This window comes from Vanessa tameamea, chromosome 5 (assembly GCF_037043105.1).
Source record: "Vanessa tameamea isolate UH-Manoa-2023 chromosome 5, ilVanTame1 primary haplotype, whole genome shotgun sequence".
Classification (NCBI taxonomy): Eukaryota; Metazoa; Arthropoda; class Insecta; order Lepidoptera; family Nymphalidae; genus Vanessa; species Vanessa tameamea.
The window spans coordinates 10439962-10463309 of NC_087313.1; the positions used below are offsets into that span (position 1 = coordinate 10439962).

General features: G+C 34.3%; 2 protein-coding genes across 11 annotated transcripts in view; one reads left to right on the forward strand and one right to left on the reverse strand.

Annotated features, from left to right (window-relative positions):
- Nucleotides 1-8509, forward strand: part of Raskol (raskol) — a 140701-nt gene extending 132192 nt beyond the window's left edge. For all 10 annotated transcript variants that reach the window (XM_026629349.2, XM_026629350.2, XM_026629346.2 and 7 more), the window contains 10 exons: nt 671-816; nt 1572-1811; nt 2529-2937; nt 3400-3512; nt 3816-3982; nt 4155-4391; nt 4588-4682; nt 4761-6759; nt 6839-6954; nt 7072-8509. In XM_026629349.2, the coding sequence (XP_026485134.2) occupies nt 671-816; nt 1572-1811; nt 2529-2937; nt 3400-3512; nt 3816-3982; nt 4155-4391; nt 4588-4682; nt 4761-6759; nt 6839-6954; nt 7072-7321 (3772 nt within the window). In that variant the 3' untranslated portion in view covers nt 7322-8509. The remainder of the gene's footprint in view (nt 1-670; nt 817-1571; nt 1812-2528; nt 2938-3399; nt 3513-3815; nt 3983-4154; nt 4392-4587; nt 4683-4760; nt 6760-6838; nt 6955-7071) is intronic.
- Nucleotides 8510-9200: 691 nt separating this feature from the next.
- On the reverse strand, nt 9201-11398 carry LOC113392524 (uncharacterized). Its single transcript, XM_026629010.2, has one exon. The coding sequence runs from the start codon at nt 11297-11299 to the stop codon at nt 9203-9205; it is 2097 nt and encodes a 698-aa protein (XP_026484795.2). The 5' UTR covers nt 11300-11398; the 3' UTR covers nt 9201-9202.
- Between the last annotated feature and the right edge of the window lie 11950 nt (nt 11399-23348).

The window sequence follows — 23348 nt, forward strand, 5'->3', positions numbered from 1 at the left end:
GATTTTTTAATTTATTTATAGTTTAACGTTTGTGGGTCTGACTAACCAATTGACATCGATTAAGAGAATTGCAAGATCAATTTAGGTATTCAACATCAACGAAAAAATAATTTTGAATACTCAATACTCAATCATTTATTTCATTTTATAATGCGTTTGGTTTATTATAACATTGAGATTATTATAGACCATTTCAGGAACAGCAAAATATTTAGACGAATTAACTACAAGTTATTCTGAGTCTATAATGTTAGTTAAGGAATTTATAAATTTAAATTATTCATAATTCAATCTCTATTATTATTATTTAATAATTATCAATTGTAATTTATCATTTTAATTATCACCAATCAATAGTATAGAACGATTTAATAATATATTTTGCATTCATTTCATCATATATATTTTTTTGTAATTTAGTAACTTGTTATTGAATTTTATCGACTTCATTTTCCGCACTATCAGTTCACTTAATAACTTGTAGAATGTATTTTTAATTGATAGAATGGCATGTCACCCTAGAGTCACTTGTCGTAAAATATGATTTCCGCGTACATAAGAATTTTGAAATAGATTTAAGAAAGTTAATAATTTTTTTAATAATATTAATTGAATATTTGTTAAGATCTCGTGTTTTTAGGAGTGTTTAACAAGTAAAATATTTTTTCAGATCATCGTCTAAGCTGAAGACGGAGCTGTGCTTCTGGGGCGAGGTGTACGAGTTCAGCGCGCTGCCGGCTGTGCGCGCCATCCACGTCAACGTGTACCGCGAGCCCGAGCGGCGCGCGCGCAAGCGGGACAAGCACGCCCTTGTCGGTCAGTGACCCTTCAGATTTTGATGAGAAAATATTTATTATTTTTGCGTCTATAATTAAAGTACAGCAAAATAGCATTGATGTCATTACCTAACATGTGTGATCTGTCTATCAATTAGCTATCATACAAATTGATACTATTCATTTACCTCCATACGTTTATATTTTTAAAAAAAATATTGTCATGTTGTGGTCAAAGCCGACTAATGATGAATGATATAAAGTTAAATAAATTAAAATAGAATATAATTTTACTATGATAAATAATTACGTAATATAATTTGGTCTTGCTCATTTATTTTATATAACATTGCAATTATAAGTCATCATCCTCCTGCCCTTATCTCAATTTTTCTTGGGGTCGGCGCAGCATGTCTTCTTCTTCCATACTTCTCTGTCGGACGTCTTCTCACTAGTAACATTCTTTCTAACCATATCGTCTTTCACACAATCCATCCATCGTTTCTTGGGTCTTCCCCTACCTCTATATCCATCCACATCCATTTTCAAAACCTTCCTCACAACATGGTCCTCATTCCTCCGCATAACATGCCCACACCAAGACAGCCGGTTTCCAGATAGCTTCTCGGTTACCGGTGCCACTTTCAAACATTGCAATTATAAGTAATAGCCTATGAGTCTAAAAAGTATTTTTTTAGTAATATCAATAAAAATATTGAATCGTCTTCCTCTAAAATTAGTTAAGTATAAAATGATACCCATAAAAAACTTCTGTGATGTGAATGTCGTCAACAGGCACAGTCCGCATCCCGGTCGACGACGTGTCGTCGCGCTACCTCAACGAGCGCTGGTACCCGGTGAGCGAGGGCGACAAGCCGCAGTCGCCCGGCCGCGCGCCCGCGCCGCCGCCCGCGCTGCGCATCAAGTGCCGCTACCAGTGCGTCGACGTGCTGCCGCTCGACCACTACGCGCGCTTCCTCGACTACCTCAAGAAGAACTATCGCCGCCTCTGCGAGTACCTCGAGCCCGTCATCGGTTAGTAATGCGACTGTATTCTTATAATCAAAAGTCAAATAGTCATACAACAGCGTGCCCCCTGAGTGCCGCACACGTTACCGTTGCTAATATTTGAAACTAACCGCTCTGCGAATGTATACGCACATGAGCAATTGCATTATGCTGGTTTTTCTAGTAGCTAGCTTATGCGGCACTAGATCATAAAAACCTCAGTTTGAATCCTAAATAATCTTACCCTATCCTAGACCAATAAAAGTTACTTGTATACTCATAATATAGTTTGTTGGAATGGCCGACAAACTATATTAAGAGGGAGGAAATGAGGAGAGGCGCTGTTTGTGCTAAAACACACTTTTATAGAATGTAATATCATGTGCGCAGCCGAGAATGCCCGCGGTGGTCGAAATCTAAAGACTTACGTTTAAACAAAGTATTTTTAGTAGTTAAGTATTTGTTTTATTTTTGCTTAAATGTTTATTGTTCCAAAAGAATGTTACAACATTCATTTAACGAAACTTACTGGTTAACTGATAAATAATAACCTACATCTATATTAAGCGTACAGGGAAATTAATTTAATTATAATATTGACAGTAAGATATTTTACAATAAATAGTAGTAAAAAGAAAGATTTTTTTTTAAATTTACTTTACATTGAAGCACTAGCTTAACCAAATAAGTATCAACGCAATGAGTGTTTCTTGAATTACTACAATTTTTACGTCTTACTTTTAGGCGTGAAAGCGAAAGAAGACATAGGCTGTGCGCTGGTGCTGTGCATGGCGGGCGCGGGTCTGGCGCCGCGCTACCTGGCCGACGTGGTGGCGCTCGACGTGCGGCGCACCGGCGACCACTCGCTCACGTTCCGCGGGAACTCGCTGGCCACCAAGAGCATGGAGGCGTACCTGAAGCTCGTGGGCGACCAGTACCTGCAGGACACGCTGGGCGAGGCGGTGAGCGCGGCGGCGGGCGCGGGCGCGGCGGAGTGCGAGGTGGACCCGCAGCGCGCGGGCGGCGGCGCGGCGCTGCGGCGCCAGCAGGCCGCGCTGCGCGACGCCGTGTCGCTGGCGTGGCGCGCCATCGCCGCCTCCGCGCCGCGCTTCCCGCCGCCGCTGCGGGACTGCTTCGCCACGTTCCGCGAGAGGTGATGCCATTGTGCTATTGCTAGCTTTGTTGCGCATATACAAATATCTGTTAGTTTTTCCATGCCAATTATAAAGTTTATTAAACTGGGTTATTTAAAGTATCAAAGGTATTTTTTTTGTACGTTCTACGATTAGTGTCTGATCCATTTTTACATCTTAATTAAATCCTGAAAACGTGTTGTCAGGTGATACGGTAAAAACTGAATAATTATCGAATAAAAAAAAGGACAGAGAAGGAAAAAATGACGATTCATTTAGGATAGGAATAGTTTTCTGTGTAACCAAACCAAACGTAATATCTGGATACAAAGACACGATACGCATACGAAAAGCAATATCAGTTATAAAACAGCATAACTGCATAGCTTTTTAAAAACATCCTTTAAAATGTTTCCTCGTGTTAATTTTGCATGACATGATTACAGGTTTTTTTTATAATAATTTAAGAATTGTTTTTCCAGGCTATCGTCTATGGGCCGTGAAGATATATCGGATAACTTAATCAGTGCATCTATTTTCCTTCGTTTTCTTTGCCCCGCTATTCTCTCTCCAAGTCTATTTGGAATAACTCATGGTAAGTAAAAAGATATTTTATCATACCGAAAATTGTAGTACCAAACAACAAAATTACTATTGATTGGTTAAACAATTGATTGGTGGAACAATAAAGTTACACGATTTGGAAAATCGTTAACACTTACTATAGAAACCGAATCAATCATTAACATGATGTATGGATAGATACATTCACGAAGGCGCTCCTCCGCTTTAAATAATCGGCGTTAATTATTAGTATAATTAACATTGTTTTTTTTTAATGTTTGAATTTGGTTTTGTTTCAGCGCAATCATTTTTAATAATACTATGCTTTTGACAGAATACCCGAACGAGCGAGCAGCGCGTAACTTGACGCTGGTAGCGAAGACGCTTCAAACACTGGCTAACTTCACGCGCTTCCAAGGCAAGGAGGCCTTTATGGAGTTCCTCAACGATTTCCTCGAACAGGAAGCGCCCAATATGAAAGCTTTCCTTCGATCGATATCTGTAAGTTCCCTTGGCTTTTTTACTTTCTTGGTAGTGGTTAGCGACAGTTTACTCTTAGAATAAAAATGAGTTTATGTAAAAACACAGCCATATTCTATCATATTTTATTTATAATTTAAAAATAATGCGTAAATTTGAAAAAGTTAATTTATAACTGATATATTCTCTCCAGACGCGACCACAGGAACAACAGCAGTCACAATCTCAGCTACAACAGCAACAAGATGGCAGCCAACGTAACTCGTCTGCATCACAAGGTTCCATCACTGGTTCAGAAGGTTCTAGAAGCGAAGTAGCAGTGGATGCTGATCCAGAATGGGCACCACATGTTGACTTGGGGAAGCAACTGGCAACGCTGCATGGATTGTTGGCTGATAGCTTACCCAAACTTCCTGCTGGAAAGATACAGGTTCATATTCTTACTATGTTCTTATTTAAGAATTGATAAAAAAAAAACAATATACGAAGCCTTAAATTTCCCACTCTCTTAGGTAAATTTTAGTCTTTGTATTTTGGGTAACCAAGTTAATCGCTAATAAAGGATGACTAAAATTCAAATGCATCATTTATTGTGAAAAGAGACCAATATAAGCTTTTTATCGCAGGAGCTGGATCCATTGTCTGAAATCTTAGAGGACCTTAATAAGAGATTGATGAGCAATGATAACGGACCGGCACCAGTAGGTGATAATATCTTTAGGTAAGTATTTACAAACGGAAAACCTTATTTTACACTAGTTAACTCAAGATTTACATTTTTTTTTAAATTTTATTCTAGATTCAATGATCCTACTTGCAATACACCAACGAAGCAAAACGTCGATGTACCGACCAATGGTCCACTAAACAACAACTTCGCTCACAGTTCACCAATAATGAACAAAAATGGCGTTCAGTTCAATATAAGCCCATCTAAATCTAACGCCGAAGAATCTAAGTACAAAGGATCTTATGTTACTGTATCGAAATCGCCCAGTTTCAATTTACGCTCAGCGACGCTTCCGAGGAATGGATACGGATCGAGTCCTGTCAATCAAAACGTAAATCCGGACCGATACAGTTCTCAGTACAATAATCAAGAGCACTGTGTTAACTTGAAGGTCGTTCAGATCGGCTTCGGCTCAGATCAGTATCCTAAAGGCATTAGCAATGGCATCAACGAAAGCTTGGAGAGGAGATTCCAGGAGAGATATAAACCGAATAGCTTCAACCAGCAAACGCACTATCATAATTCTAACTATAACAGCACTGAAAGATCACCGAGCAGTGACAGTATCAATCACAATTATAGTGCCAACGAAATGCAAAATATCATGAAGGAAACGGCGACGTTGGACGAGCTGTCGGACCTCTTGAAGTATGCGGATGATTCTGACATAGTCGATGAAAAAATCATGAATAAAAAAAATATGTCACAATCCAAATCAAACAATAACAACATTATTAATGGAAACAAAAATTCTTACACAAATAACGGCTCAAATGTTTCAATCAGCGGATTATCGAATGTCGCGAGCTCTGGATATCAAAGTATCGCAACATACAGCCAAAGTTCTAGTCCCATCGAAAACACAACGCACTTACATCAGCCATACGAAAACGGCGGGCAGCCAATGAGTCGTTATTCACAGCTAAATTACCAAAAACAGAGAGATAAACAGTATTACGACAGTAAAAATGAGAAGTTCTATCCAAAGAGCCCAGTGCAACAGAAGATTGAATATGATATTCAGAAATATGGTATACAAAACTTCACAACGGCTGACAACGTACAAAGTAACACAAATGCCAATACTAAAATAGCTCCTCTCGTTTTCACGAATCCTGTCTACAATATGGAAGATAATCGACAATCGCAGGAAATCAAGAAAACCAATGAGAACAGAAACTCCAAACGATGTCCATGTGGCTCATCCAGTTCATCCATCGATGAGGAGGGTTTGAGCACTGACAACGTGGAGACTAACTCCGAAGAGGGTTCTACCAACTTCAACGATGATGGTAGAAACTTTGACCAACAGAATCGCAACAATACCCACCGAAAACTCACCAGAGATAATTGTAATTACGAAGATTTGTACCAGAGGAGTAATCAAAGTCACTCTCCTAGAATAAGAGAAGACGAGTCTTCTAGTAATTCTCCAAGTTTGAGAAAAAGTAGTAAAACACGAATGCCTAGAACAAATCCTATGCTCTCCTACTCGACTAATCAAAATCAGCTTAACCTTAAGCACTTCGGCCAAAGAGGTGAGTCGTTGTATGAAAGTAAACCTCACCACATTTCCACGGATTCTGGCTATCCAATGAGCAGATCTGAATCAAACGTGGAAGAGGTAAATAAAGAAATGTACCGACTTCAAATATCACGAAGTCAAAAGGCGTTGTTCAACATGGAAAACTCGAAAAACTCACCCGAAAAGTTTTTGACGGAGAGTTCTATTCCGGAAACGAATTATCCTTTGGATAGAACGTATTCTGGCGCGAAAGTATCGAGTAGCAGGTTGAACGAAGATTTGGAAAGACACCAGGATTACTATGGTGTGAGAGAAAGAAGAGAGTCGCCTTCTAAAATGTTTAATCGGGAGTCGCATTCTAGTGAGGCTAGTGAAAGAGCGCCGGTGAGGGCCGAAAGAGATTTGCCTGCAAGAGATAAGTTGCAGCGACGACTTAGCTTAGAATCTGCCAGGGAACTCACGGACAGCTCTGACGAAGTGGACGAAACGTTATACAGTACAACGGGTAGACGGCGCACTAAGCACCACAGAACCATTGAACAGGTCGGTTTATCTTTTAAGCAGTTATTAGTATTTTGGGAAACATGAGCATGATATTGACAAAATAATTATGATCTTTCAGTATGAACGTGAAATAGAGAGGCTAAAATGTTCAGTAGAGATGCTGCGAGGACGTCTGGGGCCAACTGACTCTGGTCAGGACCACACTGATGCCAAGATGAAGGCTATCATATCCCGGTAAGAAAAAATAATAAGAAAACAAAAAAATTAAAATAATTAAATGAATAAATTATTATACAATAACTCATTAACCTTTATTTTGTTTGTGAAATAAGTGTATCAATGTACTTTCAGACTGATTTGTGTCGAAGAGGAGCTTCGGCGAGAACAGCGCAAGATGGCGGCCGCGCTGTCACACAAGCAGCGTGTCATCGAGGCGCAGGAACATCGCATCGCAGCTCTCGACGAAGCAAACACAAGGCTGCTGTCCGCACTCGTACACTTACAGCAACGAGCCCCCCACCCCGCCCCCGCACACAACACCAACCACAACAACTCGCACTCACCCCACTCGCAACATTCGCATCAGGAATTACAGATATGAAATTTCAGTTAAGAGACGATAGTGTTGCTAGTAACTTGTAGTTTTGGAGTTTTTAAATTTTTGTAGGTTTCGGTACGACTGCCATTGCTCCTGACTATTTTATTAGCTATTTCTTCACGATTTTTTTTTATAATAATTAATTGCATTATGTGAAGATGGCTTTATATTATTGCTAACCCCTCGATAAACTTATAGGGCATTTGTAGAACTAGACGTGGTTAACTTCCTCGATAGACAGGATATATTTATTATTCAGACTAACAAACAAGTGTCTGCACAAATCAGAATTTTCTATTCGATTGAATTTGAGCATTTCTTATAAATCTTACAATTAAAATAAGCTTATATATTTTCGTGTAATTTGCAATGATTCTTGTTATATGTCATTTTTTAAACTACATTTTTTATCACAACCATTTACTCTGTCATTAATGTGTACTTTTTTGTTGAATGTTGTTTCTTTAGTTTTAATGTAAAATGCTTTAAATGACATTAACATTTCGTTCTTTATCAGTATTCTGTAAGATTAATTCTGGTTTAATGTTTTCACAAGTGACAATTTTTGTTTTGTTTTTTTTTTTATAACAATGATACCAAAGACGTTGAATATCCATTGGACAGTAGAGTTGCTAGTTACGACAGTTTTGGAAATCGTGTCCTGTTTCTGCGACACTGAGGTCGCTTTTTGAGTGTTATCTGTGACTTTGATATTACTCCGTAATATTTAGAAACTGTCCTGACTGGCATCTATGCTCGTTCTAAACTAGAGTGGTAGTGGGAACATTAGCGCCCCCTATGTCAAATTCTAGTTTTATAATTTAGAATGTTATAGATTTTATAATAATGTAAGACTTGTATCATAATATTGTAGCAAATATGCTTATTCGTAGTGAAACCGATTAAAAAAGAGAAATATTTTTAATACCCTCGAGTATTAGTATGAATGTAGAGTAAAAATTAAATTGATATGAAATTATGATTGAATAACTCTGATGCATTTCGAAAATGCTTTGAACAAATTCAATACCCATCATATTATATTAAATTAATTTTATGCATTGCAATTTATACGGAATCAACAACTTAGTTGTTTTACAATGGAAATTATTTTTAAGCCATAACTTTGTAAAATACCTAAATAGGTATATTATTATAATATACTTATCACATTAAATTATGGATTACGTATTGAAGACTTTCATTTTTTTACGACCCTACATGATAATTACATCATTTCTAATATTAAAATTTTATTATTTAAAATAATATTTCGAAAACGATACCACAAATATGTTTATCGTAGTTATTCTTTAATAATTGATTTCATTTATACGTATATAGAATAAGATCATGAATACGCGAACTTCCAGTTTGTCACGTTAATATTCAAACGTTTTCGTATAAGTTTTATGTATATTGGTTTAGTAGTTTTCTCTCAGCTAGACATAACAAAAAAATCTCAATAGTCTCCTCATTTTTAGTATACACAGATAATATTTACTACACACATACTTCCTAATTTATTAGAAACTTGTCCCTTCGTAACTAAACGTCCTTATTTACACTAGCTGTTTCGATTAACAGCAAATATTAGCTGATGCTCTAAAATTTGTTAATCATAGTCATTTAATGTTACCAGTTTCACGAACATGGAAAAACAAATCGTCATATCAACCCCATTACATTTATAAAAAAAATATATTCATTTGTATTATAACGATTAATATTTTAGGACGTACGTACGTAACTGTATCTATATTAAATATATACCTATTTTTTAGCAATTTTTATAACCCAGGTTCATTATGAGACACATAATTACCATTATTAAATTGAAAATGCATTTTAATTTAATATTATGCATTTAAATTTAACAAAAAGTTATTCTTGTGATTCAACACCATGGGGAGAACAAACATATCGCTTCTTGGCCATAGCAAACTTACGTTCCATCGTCTCTTTTGTGCTATATGGATGCATTAAGTGCAAATCTTCTATGCGACCATAAAGATATGAAAAATATATTTCACGAAACTTTTTATCTGGGAATTCAGCTTGGCACATCGTCCGCCACAGCAGATTGTTTATTCTCGCGTATGACCTATATAGCTCCAATTTATATTGAAAAGTGGATTTCCGAAATTTATCATTCAACTCCTGTTTATGTATCCAATTAGTGTGACCAGCATACATTGGGTCTTTCTTAGGAGAAACATGCCCGAAACTCTTTTGTGCTAACGTCAAGAACGTCTGCCAAAAAGCTATACTTTTGCGTAACATTTCTTTCTTCGCATATCGTGTGAAGGGACCGTAAATGCGCATTCTCATCCACTCTTTCAATTCGGGTACTAAATGAATATCTGGTAATTTTGCCGCAATATTTATACGCCTCATTTGGCGCAAGGCACATTTTAAGTAGTCTTCAGGTTTCGGAGCTTCACCGAGACACGTTGCGGAAGATTTTTTAATTTTTTTCTTTTTCTTATCTTTCTTTTCGACGACAACACCATCATCTATGTGAAGCGCGCTGTCTGTGTCCCAAATTCTTTTAAATTCCTTTTCGATGTAAAGATGCTTTTGATCGAGGTTGTAAATCGTTTGATAGTTGAATTGATAAGGAGAAAATTTCGTTGCCTTTTGAAAGTATGGCAGTTCTTCTGGACCAAATGTGCCTTCGTTTCCATAATCGTAATGATGTCCACATACACATTTGTTTTCCTTCACATACTTCAACACGGTGTTTTGCCATTTCTTGACGCAATCACAAGGTTCAGGTTTCGGAGGTGGTGGTTTTGCTCGGAAACCACAATGTATGTTAATGTATTCTCCGCCAATATATCTATAACCACCATTAATCAGATCACCATCTGAGGGTAATATAGAGACATTTCCAAGCACGAATACTGTTTTTCCGTGGATTTTATAAACACCGTGGATCTGATATTGCGCATTCGGAATACCAGTATCAGGAGCAGTAAGTTTTCTTCGTTTTAAACTTTTAGTCGGTCGTGACATGCTGATACCATAACTTTTCTTTACCTCTACACACATTTTAGATCCTCGAAGCTTATGACCTTGGCTTCTTTGAGTAAAAGTTTTTACAGCGACTGTGGTGAACGAAGAGTATGGTTCAATTTTCACGAAACCTGCTAACTTATCACAAAACGAGCGATGTACTTTCTTTTTAGGTGGTGGAGGCGGAGACAGTAGTGGTGGAGGCGGAGACAGTAGTGGTGGAGGCGGAGACAGTGGTGGTGGCGGTTTGGGTATGGTAGGCTCTTCTTCATATGGCTCGTTCGCTTCGTTTAGATCGTCTATATCTGGAAGAGGAAGTGGTTTAAATGGTTTCCTTTTAGGTGGCAAATATAATACCGCAATCATATCTTGCAAATATGGCGATTGTAAGGGAGTAAGATTTTTTGATTTTGGTTTTTTCTCTGGTGATTCTTTTACATCTGTAGCCCTAAATCTTTTTCTTAAAAGTTCCAGTAAGTTATCAAGGCCCAGGTATAAGATGGCTGATAAGATAAGTCTAGAATTAAGGTCGTACAATGATCTTTTGCCTTCTATCGGATGTCCGTAGGTAATAAGAAACAGCTGAGCTAACATTTTTTTCGGGTCATCACGACCAAAATGAACACAATTCATAAGGTCTACATTGTTTGGCCTTGGGTATAATCCGAGTTGACGCATAATACTTGCAGTTCTCACAGGACGACCTTCAAGTATATCCTGATAAATAGAGAATTCTAAAGAGTTCAATGCGTTTCTTTGAGGTACACTAAGGGCATGCAACCACGTCGGACCAATCAGTTTTTTAACAGTTTTTAACACATTTTTTTCTTTTCGTCTTCGGATCTCATTAAGTTCTTGCATAAAAACTTGTCGTTCTCGAGTATGCCTCGAATATAGGACCTGCATGTGGCGCTGCTCTCTCATCTCATGGCTCTCCTCGGGACCTCTCTCTTTATGCTGCATTTTAAAGCAAAATTATATTACACCACAAAATATTTAAATTAACAGCAAGATTTTGAAAAAAATAATATATTCATAAATGTGTATTACATATATGCTATAAAAATGACGACTGTAATGTCAATATAATATTTTTTTTGTAATTTGACATTGTAATTGACATTAATACAAAAAGGTAGAAAGCCGCATACTGAATATATTGTATTATATTTTATCGAATTATATAATAATATACGCCAAATATTTTTCTTGATACACTGCCATCTGTTATCGAATAGCTAGAACTAAAAATTTTATTTGTTTTAATTGTTTACTATAGGTATTGTTTTCCTTTAAAGTTTTTATCAATAATTCTGAATTTGTTCATTTATCAAATAATAAAATATGATATATATTTTTTGTAACTTATAATTTTATTACCTTTAATAATACGTATTATACGTTAACCCTATTATATCAATGGTACAGACATTTACTTATTTTAATATTTAATAAACAAGTTATTTAATAATATTTAATTCAGTGGTTATACAATTTTATTTTATTTATTCTTTAAATATTCTAGCTACATTAAGTTTTGACTAATCAAAACATAATCCACCGGATAGGAAAAGAAAACAACTGGGAAGAATGGATTAAAAAAAGGAACCTAAATTTGTTTGGTTTTTTAAATGTCATTATTAATTTCAAATAACAGTTACAGAATTATTCACGAAGTCGATCGTTTCATTTGCAACCCCCAATAAACTCTCTCGATGTTTTCTTTCTTTCTTCTAAAAATAGATACATTTTGTGATTTTTAAGCATTTTTAAAATTCCAACATCCCATTGTATCATTAAAATATTTTGAAGAATGTTTTAAAGGAAAAATAACTTAAAAATCATACATTGTAAAATTAAATCACTAATAGCTAAAAATAAATACTTTAACATAAGATGGAAACGATTTCAATTCAGTTATGTAAAATAAAGTCGCATTTACACGTCGATGTTACGTCAATAAATCACGTTTAAATTAATAAGTAACGGACATCGATATCGGAGCGAAACTATTTGTTAGTCATACACATCAGTGACGTGCGGTCGCGATCAGCTGTCTGGAACTCGGCCGGTCCACGACCCGCGGGGTTGAACGCCCTGCCATCCATCACCTGAATAATTCCTCACCTCATTCATACGCACCGGCGAATCCATCTCAATATTTAAGTCCATACATTGATCCGGAAACCATCAATCAAAGGAACTCTTACCGCAAATGTAAAATCGATCTATTGAGATAACGTAAATATCACTAGTCAGTGAACGTTTTACTAAATGCACTTAGCATTGTATTTGCATTGTAGGGGGCGTCTGGTTTATAGTCGCTTAAAGGAAATTGTTCAAACATCGTTGACACTCTATAGTGAGATCGTTCATTATAATTCTCTATGATATTAAGGCTTTAAATTTACAAGGAGTAGTGTATTTTTTTAACAATAAAAAACCTTTTATGTTATTTTTTTATCTGTAACATCAGATGTTTTTTTAATTTTTTTAAATTCGAAAGCTTCCTCACCAACTACTTTCTTACGAAATATAAAAGCGAATACGATACTGTAAAGTAATCAAAATTCTTCTCGAGTTAGCAATTCTATTAAGACCGTTATCGTTTCTTAAGCGAAAATAATGCGAGTACATAGTTGTATTTGGTTCTTTAACTCCGTTGTGTGACCTTTACTCGTAGTGTATAAGTTCAATAAATCCGAACTGTTCTGTCGTAGGAAATAATTTTAAGTGATGCTCATTGTCTTAATTATGAATTATGATAGCTTTGATCATGATGTGATGGGGGCATATGCGTTGTAAATTTATTTAAACGTAATCTATACTCCTCTACTTGCTGAACCAAACATATTAGGATTATCAAAGACGTGAAAATTCTATAATATTCATTGAAATTATGAAATGAGTGAATTACAAATTTAACTCGAGATTTCGACAAATATTTGATTGTGTAAGACGTGTATGGTAGAACAATCTAATATCTCATTTGTTACATAAAACAGCGTAACATCTAGTAACTTTTCGAAAACGCTTCAATTCGCTAAGAGAAGTAGCAATGCCATGTTCGTTTAATTAACACGATGCCATTGGTGGTATTACGTATTATTTTTTGCTGTAGCAATACCTTTTCGGGTGCGTTGAACCCGACTTTCTTGGTTTTCTATTGAACAAGATACTATCTATTGCCTAGGCAGGGCTAACCGGCGCATGCGACGTTCACTTTCCACGTGTCAGGAAGTAGGTATCTGCAGCACTTTCACTCCATTCAAGATCAGAGACCGCCGAGCGTTGTTGCTTCTAACAATAACTCGAAACTATTGTTTACGACTTAGGTACTCTTCATCGGTCATAGCCTTATATTTAATCATCTCTAACTAATAACAAAGTACCTTCTACTAAAATAACTTTGAAAACCACTGTTCTCTTTGAGTTGTTAGAGATTATTGTATACATCATACGATAAAATTAATCGTTATTTAAATTTAATCGTACGAAAGTTTTTACATAAAATGTAACCGGTTTCAGCGATTGTTTTCATAGAGCGGTTTCAGGCGCCATTTCCCCAGGGTCAGTGACCGGACTCTTATCTCGTGTGCATGTGAACGTACACGTGTGTCAGTTTGAAGTGTGAGTGCTGCGCCTGCGTCTGTTATGTATGTTATGTATGTACATACATGCAAGCGTAAGCGCACATTATTATGCAACTCTGAGAAGCGGATAAGCATATCGAAGAGCATATCAAAAATGTATAAGAATAGCATATAGTTTAGGTAATGTTTTATTTTCGCGGTCACGATGTCGTCAATTCACGTTTACAAAAAGTAGGGCCTTATATTAAAAAAAAAAAATACAGAAGATTAAATGTGTTATTTGACAATTGAGTATCATCAAATGAACGTTATGGTAGAACATATTATTTAAAATTCTGAGTGGAATAGAGACAAAGAATTTTAAAATTATTATACAGAAGAAAGTTATAAGCGACCGTTACATTTAAATATATATAACACCGATATACCCAAATCATGTACAGAATCACGAAGCAAGCAATCTTAATTAATATAACAACAATAATATATAAGGAAGAGAGATAGTTACTATGTCGTGAGATACGTTCTCACTAGCTAGCAGTACACCACGCACAAAACATGTTCTATTTAACTTTGATATACAGCAGAGTAAATTTCATCGTTACAAAACATAAATTTCTCCATTTGAAATGGACGGCTACATCAGTTTATTTTCAAATACAACATCGAATAAATCTGTATAACAATTACAACTTATTATTATCAACAATTTATTCTATTGTACATAACATAAATCATTTATTTTCTACCGTTTTTTTTATATATTGAGTGTAATAAAGACTAAATAAATAAATAAGTACAATGTAGAAGCCGTCTCTTCCGGACATCATAATTAAACGTGACGGTGCAGCCATACACTTACATAAGAATATCTATGTACAAACTACTTATAAAAAACGTAGTGAAGAAAAAATATATAAAATAAATATTACTATTATAACCTTTAAATTATATCAAATCATATTTCTTTTGTCCTAAAAATACTTGGGCCAAAATAGAACCGTGAAGTTCGCGTATTAAATCTAGGCACACGAGATTCCTTTGACAAATAGTCCTTTAACTGAGGAACGATGCCCAAATATTGGGTGAATAACCTTTTAATGCTTAGAGGAGACATTTTATTTTTAACCAGCTACGTATCTATGCTTGCTTCTGGATAGTATTAGAGATTTTAATGTATTAAAAATAAGTATTTACTTGAATAAAGTTCAAGTGGGCTCTTACAAGTACTTTTGAATCAATCGATTGACAAAATTCAATTGAATTTAAAGTAACCATCGGCTCGGAGTTCAACATTCTACCGAAAAGAATCGATAAGAAACTTAGCAATTACTCTTTCGTGACGTTTAAATGACATAATATGAATGAAATATATATCTTAATTACGTATAATTTAGAGATATGTTTTAATTGCGAGAATCAATCTAGGAAAGAAAACTTTTCTGGGCGTGACTCTGAGAACTGTATCCCATATGTACTTATATTTTTTTAAGAGTTTTATTCTCGAATACGTATTAAGTTTCTTATTTAATCTATAATTTTTAAACCTCAATAACAGAATTGGATTTAAATTCAACCCATTTGTTGATACTTTTTGGAAGAATAATATACTTTTAATTTTTTTCGTTAATTCTGTTGTTTAAAATCATTTTTTTAAATTAAATAGCAAATTACTCATAGATCAAAGTTACAATGACTACTATAAAATATCACTTATGGTTTTATTCATGTGATAGTTGAAATAGAAACGTTTCATCAATTAATTTCATTATTTCACATGTTAGACAAAAAATCATAATATAAAAGGATTTTTTCAAGATGAAATAATAAAAAAATCCGTGTATTGTTTTCAAAGAAACAAAGGATTTCCATTATTTTTAAAACGTTAGCCGTTGTATATAATGGCCTCTAATTTCGATCCCCTTCAGTGATATGAGCCCTTGTACTTTGAGCCCTTATTGGAGTCCACTTTGAATATTTTAATTTAAGTATGTGAATAAGTCGAATTTCGTTAAGTTTAAATAAAAGTAAACTAAAATAGCATATAAATGTTGCTGCTTCTCTTCCTTTGAGTAACTACAATCCAATTTGTAATTATTTTGTATCTGTATTTAAATATATATTTTTTATAGTTTTAAGCACATTAGGGCCAACCACAAGGCAATACGTGGATAGCCTCAGTCTCCGATGCCACTGTTGTTTAAATAGTAAGTAAGGTAAGTAAATTTAAAACTACCAAATACAAAAACTAATAAAAAAATTGGGTTTTATATTAAACTGTTTTTATTACAAAACGGATTGAAAATGTTGCCGCTTTGAAAAAATTTTGATAAATAATTGCAACAGTATATAATATTAGTCAACACAATATCATTGAGTCAAGTACATAAATATATTATGATATTATAGATATATACAATATTTTTCTTTTTAAATTAGAATTATGCTTGTGAATTATAAATGTCATTCAATACTCAAACATAAAAGTGTGTAAACATTCATATTCCGACGACATATGCAACTTGTACGAGCGCTGTTATCATTATCAGTTTAATTATAGCCGGGCAAAGACCTCGCTGCTCCAGTCAAGGGTACGTTCACTTCAAGTTCAAAGGTTCACGGCTGAAGGTTTTGGCAGACTGGCCTTGAAGCAGCCGATCGATGAAGGTCAATGCCTAGACATCATTTTGTCAGACGCGTTCAAAATATTTTATATATTTTACGAAAACGTAATTCTTGGAAATATTTATACATACACAACGAATCAGTAACTGTTTGTCTGTTGCTTAAATATTTTTGTCGGGTTTTATTTCTGTGGAATATACAAATTCGGTTTTGATTGCAAACTGCTATCGGGCTGTGGATTTTGAGCTCCTTTCACAACGCTGCTCCACTTTAGGTCGGTGGACTACCATGTTTCAAATATTATTCCAATAGATGCAGATTTTCCAGAAACCATCTATCGTGTATTGTGCTATCGACTATCTCCCGACTCATATCATACAAGTACAACCATTTAAAAAAAAAGAGTTGTAAAGAAATTCTCTGTTAGCAATAAATGAAAATAACCTCCATCAAACAAATGCAAGACGTACAAATTAAAAAAAACTTTTAAAAACCTTTATTGAATTAAGATTCATTAAAAAAAAAACTTTTATTCAAAATTGGCTCCAAATTTAAAACTGCATTAACGTTTTTCAACGTTATCTTCAATTACATCCCTTTTAAAAGCCATATATTCTTGCAAAAAGATATATACCGTATGTATTCGTACAACACAAATAATAATTATAATTTTAAAAGGTTATTTTATTAGTAAAAATAGAACGAAAATCTAACAACTCTATCTACCGAAACTTTGAGTGAATGAAAATCTTTAAAATACTGATATAATCAAAAAAATTGCGATATGATGATCTCAGTTTTTTACAATATTATCTTGTACAGATAATAAATCAATGATAATTATTATAAATAAAAATTTTGGAAACTATGAGTATTACAATAACAGTATTACAATTAACTCGGGTAATAAGATCAAAATTAAGAAATTCTAAATTCTAATAAGTCGTCAAAGTATGTTAAATTGAGATGGTTACAAGTATATATTAGTTATAATTTCTTTTTTTCATATTTTGACTACGGAACAGAGCTCTGTAAGCATTAACATGTATTGAATTAACACATTCAGTTCCAAGTCACGTGACCGTTTTAGAGACTCCGACGCTTGATTATTTATCGATACGAATGACGTTTCGACAATGGTTTTCCGGTTCCATATTATCGTGGTGTAGCTGTGTATGCGTGAGAACGTTATGATACGGACATCAAGTGTATGTGTGCGTGCAGGATCGCGTTACAGCTGAAACTCAGGGCGCCTGCCGAAAAGTGCGGTCATCGACCCGGTCAGGAGCCCGGCCGTAGAGTTCGCCCGATACGTCTCGATACTATGTCTAACTATTCTCTTTTCAAGGTTTTTTGTTTTTATATTCAAATTACGTTTTATGTTTTATTATTACAAGATTCTATTTAACTTACAATATTTGTGTAATTAGGTCAAATTTTGCTAGCTGAATTAGGACAATTTCTTCTTATCCTACGGACTTGAAATTTTAAATGTTGGTTCAGTTTCGATGATAATTTTTGTTGTTGCCAATTCCTAATTATACACCCAGGGTTGGTCCTAGGTTTTTTTCTATAACGTTACTAAATGGGTGTTATTAATAAGAAAGTTCTTGTAATACATCTTAAATTCAATTAGGTGAAGTAAAATGAATTAAGATCGGATGAAATTTTAATATTAAATATGACTTTTACTATACATACTTAAGTAGTTATGCAATGTATATATTTCAAATTTAAATTTAAATGATATATAGTAATTCGTAAGTAAAGGATCTCAGAAAATTTATATACCTCCATGTTTATTTGTATAAGTACGATTTATTTTAAAAGATAAAAGTAATAACATCAATCAACAGTATTACGATCAAAATCACTCAACAGTACATCGCTCCATCCTTATCCAAGTATCAAGAGCGCACGCCCGCCGTGCACCGCTCGGTGATATATTTGGTGACATTGAACTGAGTCCATTGCCAACGACCTCGCTCCTCGGGGAAGCTCCGCGGTTTGCGTAATCGTTCCTGCGTACAACAACATCGACCCCGACGCACACACGCACATCTACTACCAATCAGTCAATCTTCCACACACGTAAAGGAATGGGGAAGTGCCGGCGCATGTACGCTCGCTATATTAATCATGTTAAAGACGCCCTTCATTGTGATAATATGACCTCATAGTAAGTCTTAGAGAACTATTCGTAGTCGATATACATTCAGAGTTTCTTTGTCAATGTCATAATATAATTAAAATATCAAATTATTAAAACAATAATTATTATATTATTTTATTTTATGAACCTTCTAAATTAAAAAGACGAAAATATGCAAGACCTTTTTAAAAAAAAATCTTAATAAAAATCTATTACATCATTCCCAGCATAAAATATGATAGAAGCGCTTTACGAATAAAGCCGACAAAACCTAATAGTCCGAATTATAAGAAAATGATTTATATTTACATCTTAAAAAAATCCTGTGAAATATGTTTTTTTCTGATTTAATGTTACGAACAATGTTATAGTTCCACGATTTACATCTTCAAATATTTGTTTTCTGTTCTTTTTTTTTCTTAGGTTTTAAAATATGTTAACTTTATATGGAACTATTTGGAATGCCCTGTTTGGGAATTCCAAACAGTATCATATATAAAAAAGTCAATAAAATAATCCCACTAAGTTTCTCTCGGTTCTTCTATACCAATGTAATTTTGGCACTATATACGTGGTAGATTTTTTGTCGATAAATATGAAAATGTAATTGTTCTATTTAATAAAATGAAATAAATAAAATAACTTATAAACTCTAAGTTATCTTTTTAATTGAATAAACATTATTGTATATTAAACCAAGGCACAGCCATACAGGCAATGTTGCCAAGTTTTATTAAAATCCGTCTAGTCGTTTGATCGATACTTTGACCCTTATAAAGATAATGTTCACAATAATTAATCTTTCCCTGTCATATTTTATGTTCCCATAAATACTCTTTACAATGTTACTATAAGTATAAATTAGTTCGCAAGTTGCAGAGTCTATAAAGATCAAACGGCATTTAACAGACAGTTAAAATAAAATAAAAAATCGTTATTATAATTATATATCTAATGATTAAACTTGTCGGAAAAAATCTGAAGCCAGAAACAAAATTGTTGTATCAAAGCTTAGCTTGTAACAATAACATTTAAGTAGAACAAAATCAATTTAAACATCGTTCAGCTTGTTTCTAAACAATATACACCGATCATTCCTTAAAAGCCGAGACGGCCCAGTTGAGAGCCGAGATGGCCCAGTGGTTAGAACGTGTGTCAAGTACCACAGAATTTTCAGGTGCTTAATTTGAGTTTATAATTAATCTTATGCTCGGCGGTGGAGCATACTGAGGAAATCTGCAAGTATCTAATTTCAACGATTTTCTCCCACATATGTATCCACTAACCCGCATTGGAGTAGCGTGGTGGAATATGCTTTAAACCTTCTCCTTAAAGGGAGAGGAGGCCTTAGTGTGTATTTTACTAGTGGGAATTTTACAGGCTGTTAATGTTGTTGTATTCCTTATCTTTGTATCCTTTCAGACAACTTGATCTTCGAGTAGCGATCCAAATACTCGAGCTTCGGCTGCGAACATGACAGCTCGGGTGAAGTTTCCAGTTCCATCCACTCTATCAGTTATTCTACCGCTTCTATAGTTTAAAATCAATACTTTGTACTGTCGTTTCAGCTTAAAGTGCAAGTAAGCCTGTGTTGTTACAAGCTACTAGAACATAACATCTTAGTTCTATGAATATTATTTATTTAGCCTACGTCTTATCATCACATACCGTCAAACCCCATTATTATCGATTTCTGAGCTTTATTTAAATAAATAAAATTAAATAAGAAAGAACCTTTGGTTTTATTATCTCTAAATTATTGTTATGTAACTGGATTGGTTCATTTCACACATAAAAAAAACTTTTTTCGTTGACATTTCGAATTTTAGTAATTATTTTGAGTGTAGCGCAGGTAAGGGCAGAGATGACCATGCCCATTCCCCCCAAGAAAACATGAAATCTCATACATCATAATCGATTTAATAGAATTTAATATAAATTAATTATAATTGCTTCATTTCCTAAAGTCATTCACATATCGTCGCATCGCACACGAAACATCACATCGCGTTATAATTATATTATATATTACACATTATAATGCGGAAATAAATTAATAATTCTTAAGATTCATAGCGGAATCTACGGAGAATCGAGAAGAATAAGAATCTTTTCATTTTCATCCATGATGGGCACTAACTAAGATGTTATGTGTCCCTTGTGCCTGTAGTTACACTGATTTACAACAATACTAAGTATTTCTGTTTGGTTTTGTTCAGGATTGTGTCCAAACGAGCTTTTAAAGCCTTAGATCTACTGAATTTTAAGTGAAAAATACCACTTTCTGGCTCTACCACATAGATGACCCAGCCAGTTGGTGGTAACGATCCTCCCCTCTTAACAACTTAAAATGAACAATATTTTTTTTTATAATAAATAATAATTAGTCTTATCTTGGAAACATTGCTATGCTTTCAGCGTGGCCGTGATAGGTGGCCTCTTCTGGCTCACATGAAAGTGCAACATGGTGATGTGATGTCCTGGAATAGCAGGCTCGGATGTTATCGTGAGATTGACGACATGTCAGGGGGTTAGAATCGTGATCTGTAAATATTTACTTATTGATTTCGATTTGCATATATATATTAGTTAAGTCTTCAATAAAAATAACTTTGGCTTTGATATGACTTTGACTATGTTCTATAGCTCATTCAGCTGCAACACCTCCTAGGTTTAAAGTCTGGATACTCCTTTATAGAGTATAAATTCTAGGAATTTCCGTCCCATCGGGTTATGGAAGATAACAGTCAGCTAGTCTCTAATGACCGACCAACAGTGTTACACGTCTCAAATGTATATTACATCAAAAGTTTAAAATAGTTACGCACTGCTGGACAAAGTCTACCCCTCTTAAGGCTTGGAGAGTAATCTACTACGCTGCTTGAAAACTTGTGGTTGGAGACATATTTTTCTTCCCCGCTGAACGTGATAAATTGTCAAAATATAAATCAAGCACATAAAAACTTAGTTGTAATTGCCCGGGTTCGAACACGCTATACAATTATGATTCACGTGTACGATCTACTGATCTATTCCTTCAATCGATCTTTTCCATCAAATCAGTAGCAACCATACAAAGTTAAAAATATTAATCGGTTGTGTATAAAACCTACTTGTAAGCCTAATTTGTTTTTTAAATTTCGTTACAATTAATCATAGTCGGCGTGTCCGTTGTATATAATGAATCATTAGATATATGTAATATCAGGAAATATACTGTAACGGAAATATCCTCGGTTAGTAGGAAATTGTATATACTAAATAAAATAACGCTGTTAGGGTACTGTATATAACATATATACGTATAATATGTTTTAATTTAAAGCAAAGCATGTTTGACTTGGTTTTTTTTAGACGTATAAATATGGTATGGACATATTATCTGTCAGATCTGATTCAGTGACAAATATATTGACAACTCCTCCATCCCATATGCGCCGTTCTCCCTCCTAAAGTTCCTCGCCCTATTGATGTTGAATGTTTGTTAATGTTTGTGTTCAGTCCACTTTGTAATTTTTTATGTAAATACAGTGAGCGTAATAAAATTAAGTTGTAATTTTTTTATGATTGTTCTTAATAATCATTTATGTTTATCTAATTATTTATTATTGTGTTGTTTTAGGTTATGGGTTAACATAGACTCTACCACTATTCTGCCTTCAAATTTAAATTAAGCCTTTAATCTCGACCGTACCGTTCAATCTCCATCGTGTCTTCTCCAGCGCAAGTGACATTGGAAATACTCTATAAAATAATCTGTGCCATCTCGGCACAAATAAAAGCCAAAATTATATAATATATTTATATACTGACAGTATTCTAGTTGGCTTTTGAAAATAAACCATCGAATTCTTAGCACGAATGTCTCCTCTCGTGATAAACAAGGCTTGGAGCTTATTTGACCATTACGAGTTGGTGGATATTCACTGAAACAAAAATGGATAAATTTTATGTTTAAGTGTATGAAATATGGTAATCTGGATCATATCAATATAGAGAAACCTTTATTTAATCTTTTAGTTAATTCTATGCATTTTTACTAATTCAAACGAACATTTTTAAATATAATAAAAGATTTTTGCCCAGAAGTATAAATTTTTTGGGCCAATTTTTGGATTCTACCGAAGTAATAATAATTATGGATTACAAAATAGAGGAAAAATTTAAAAATGTGAATGAACTGTTACAGGAAATTAGAATCACATTGTCACTGCAATAGTACTTCACATATGCCGCTACTGATAGTAGTTACAAGGCAACAATGACTGTAATTATATGCGACCGTTAGAAATACAGCCCATTTATAAGTGACTTAGTTAACTATTCTGTACAAAATATTTTTTTACTTATTTCTATAAGGACGGCTTGAAGTTAATTCTCTAGAATCGTTGTGATTTGAATCTCGACAAAGTGACAAGGCCTTAAAACTTAAAACTCTTAAGGCCTAAGGTCTATATATATTAAGTTTTATTTCTACCGTGTGTTTGCACACATATTTTTTAATCCATTCTATCTCAAACACTGTAACTGTACAATATACGCAATTAAATATATCTTTAATTGTATAAAACTAGTAGTCCGTCCCGACTTCGTATGGGTAAAATTCATACAAAGTTTCCCCTCCTACTAAAACTCCGTTGAA

Coding starts and splice junctions, on each gene's coding strand:
- LOC113392524 (XM_026629010.2), bottom strand. CDS start 11,299: ATGCAGCATAAAGAGAGAGGTCCCGAGGAGAGCCATGAGATGAGAGAG.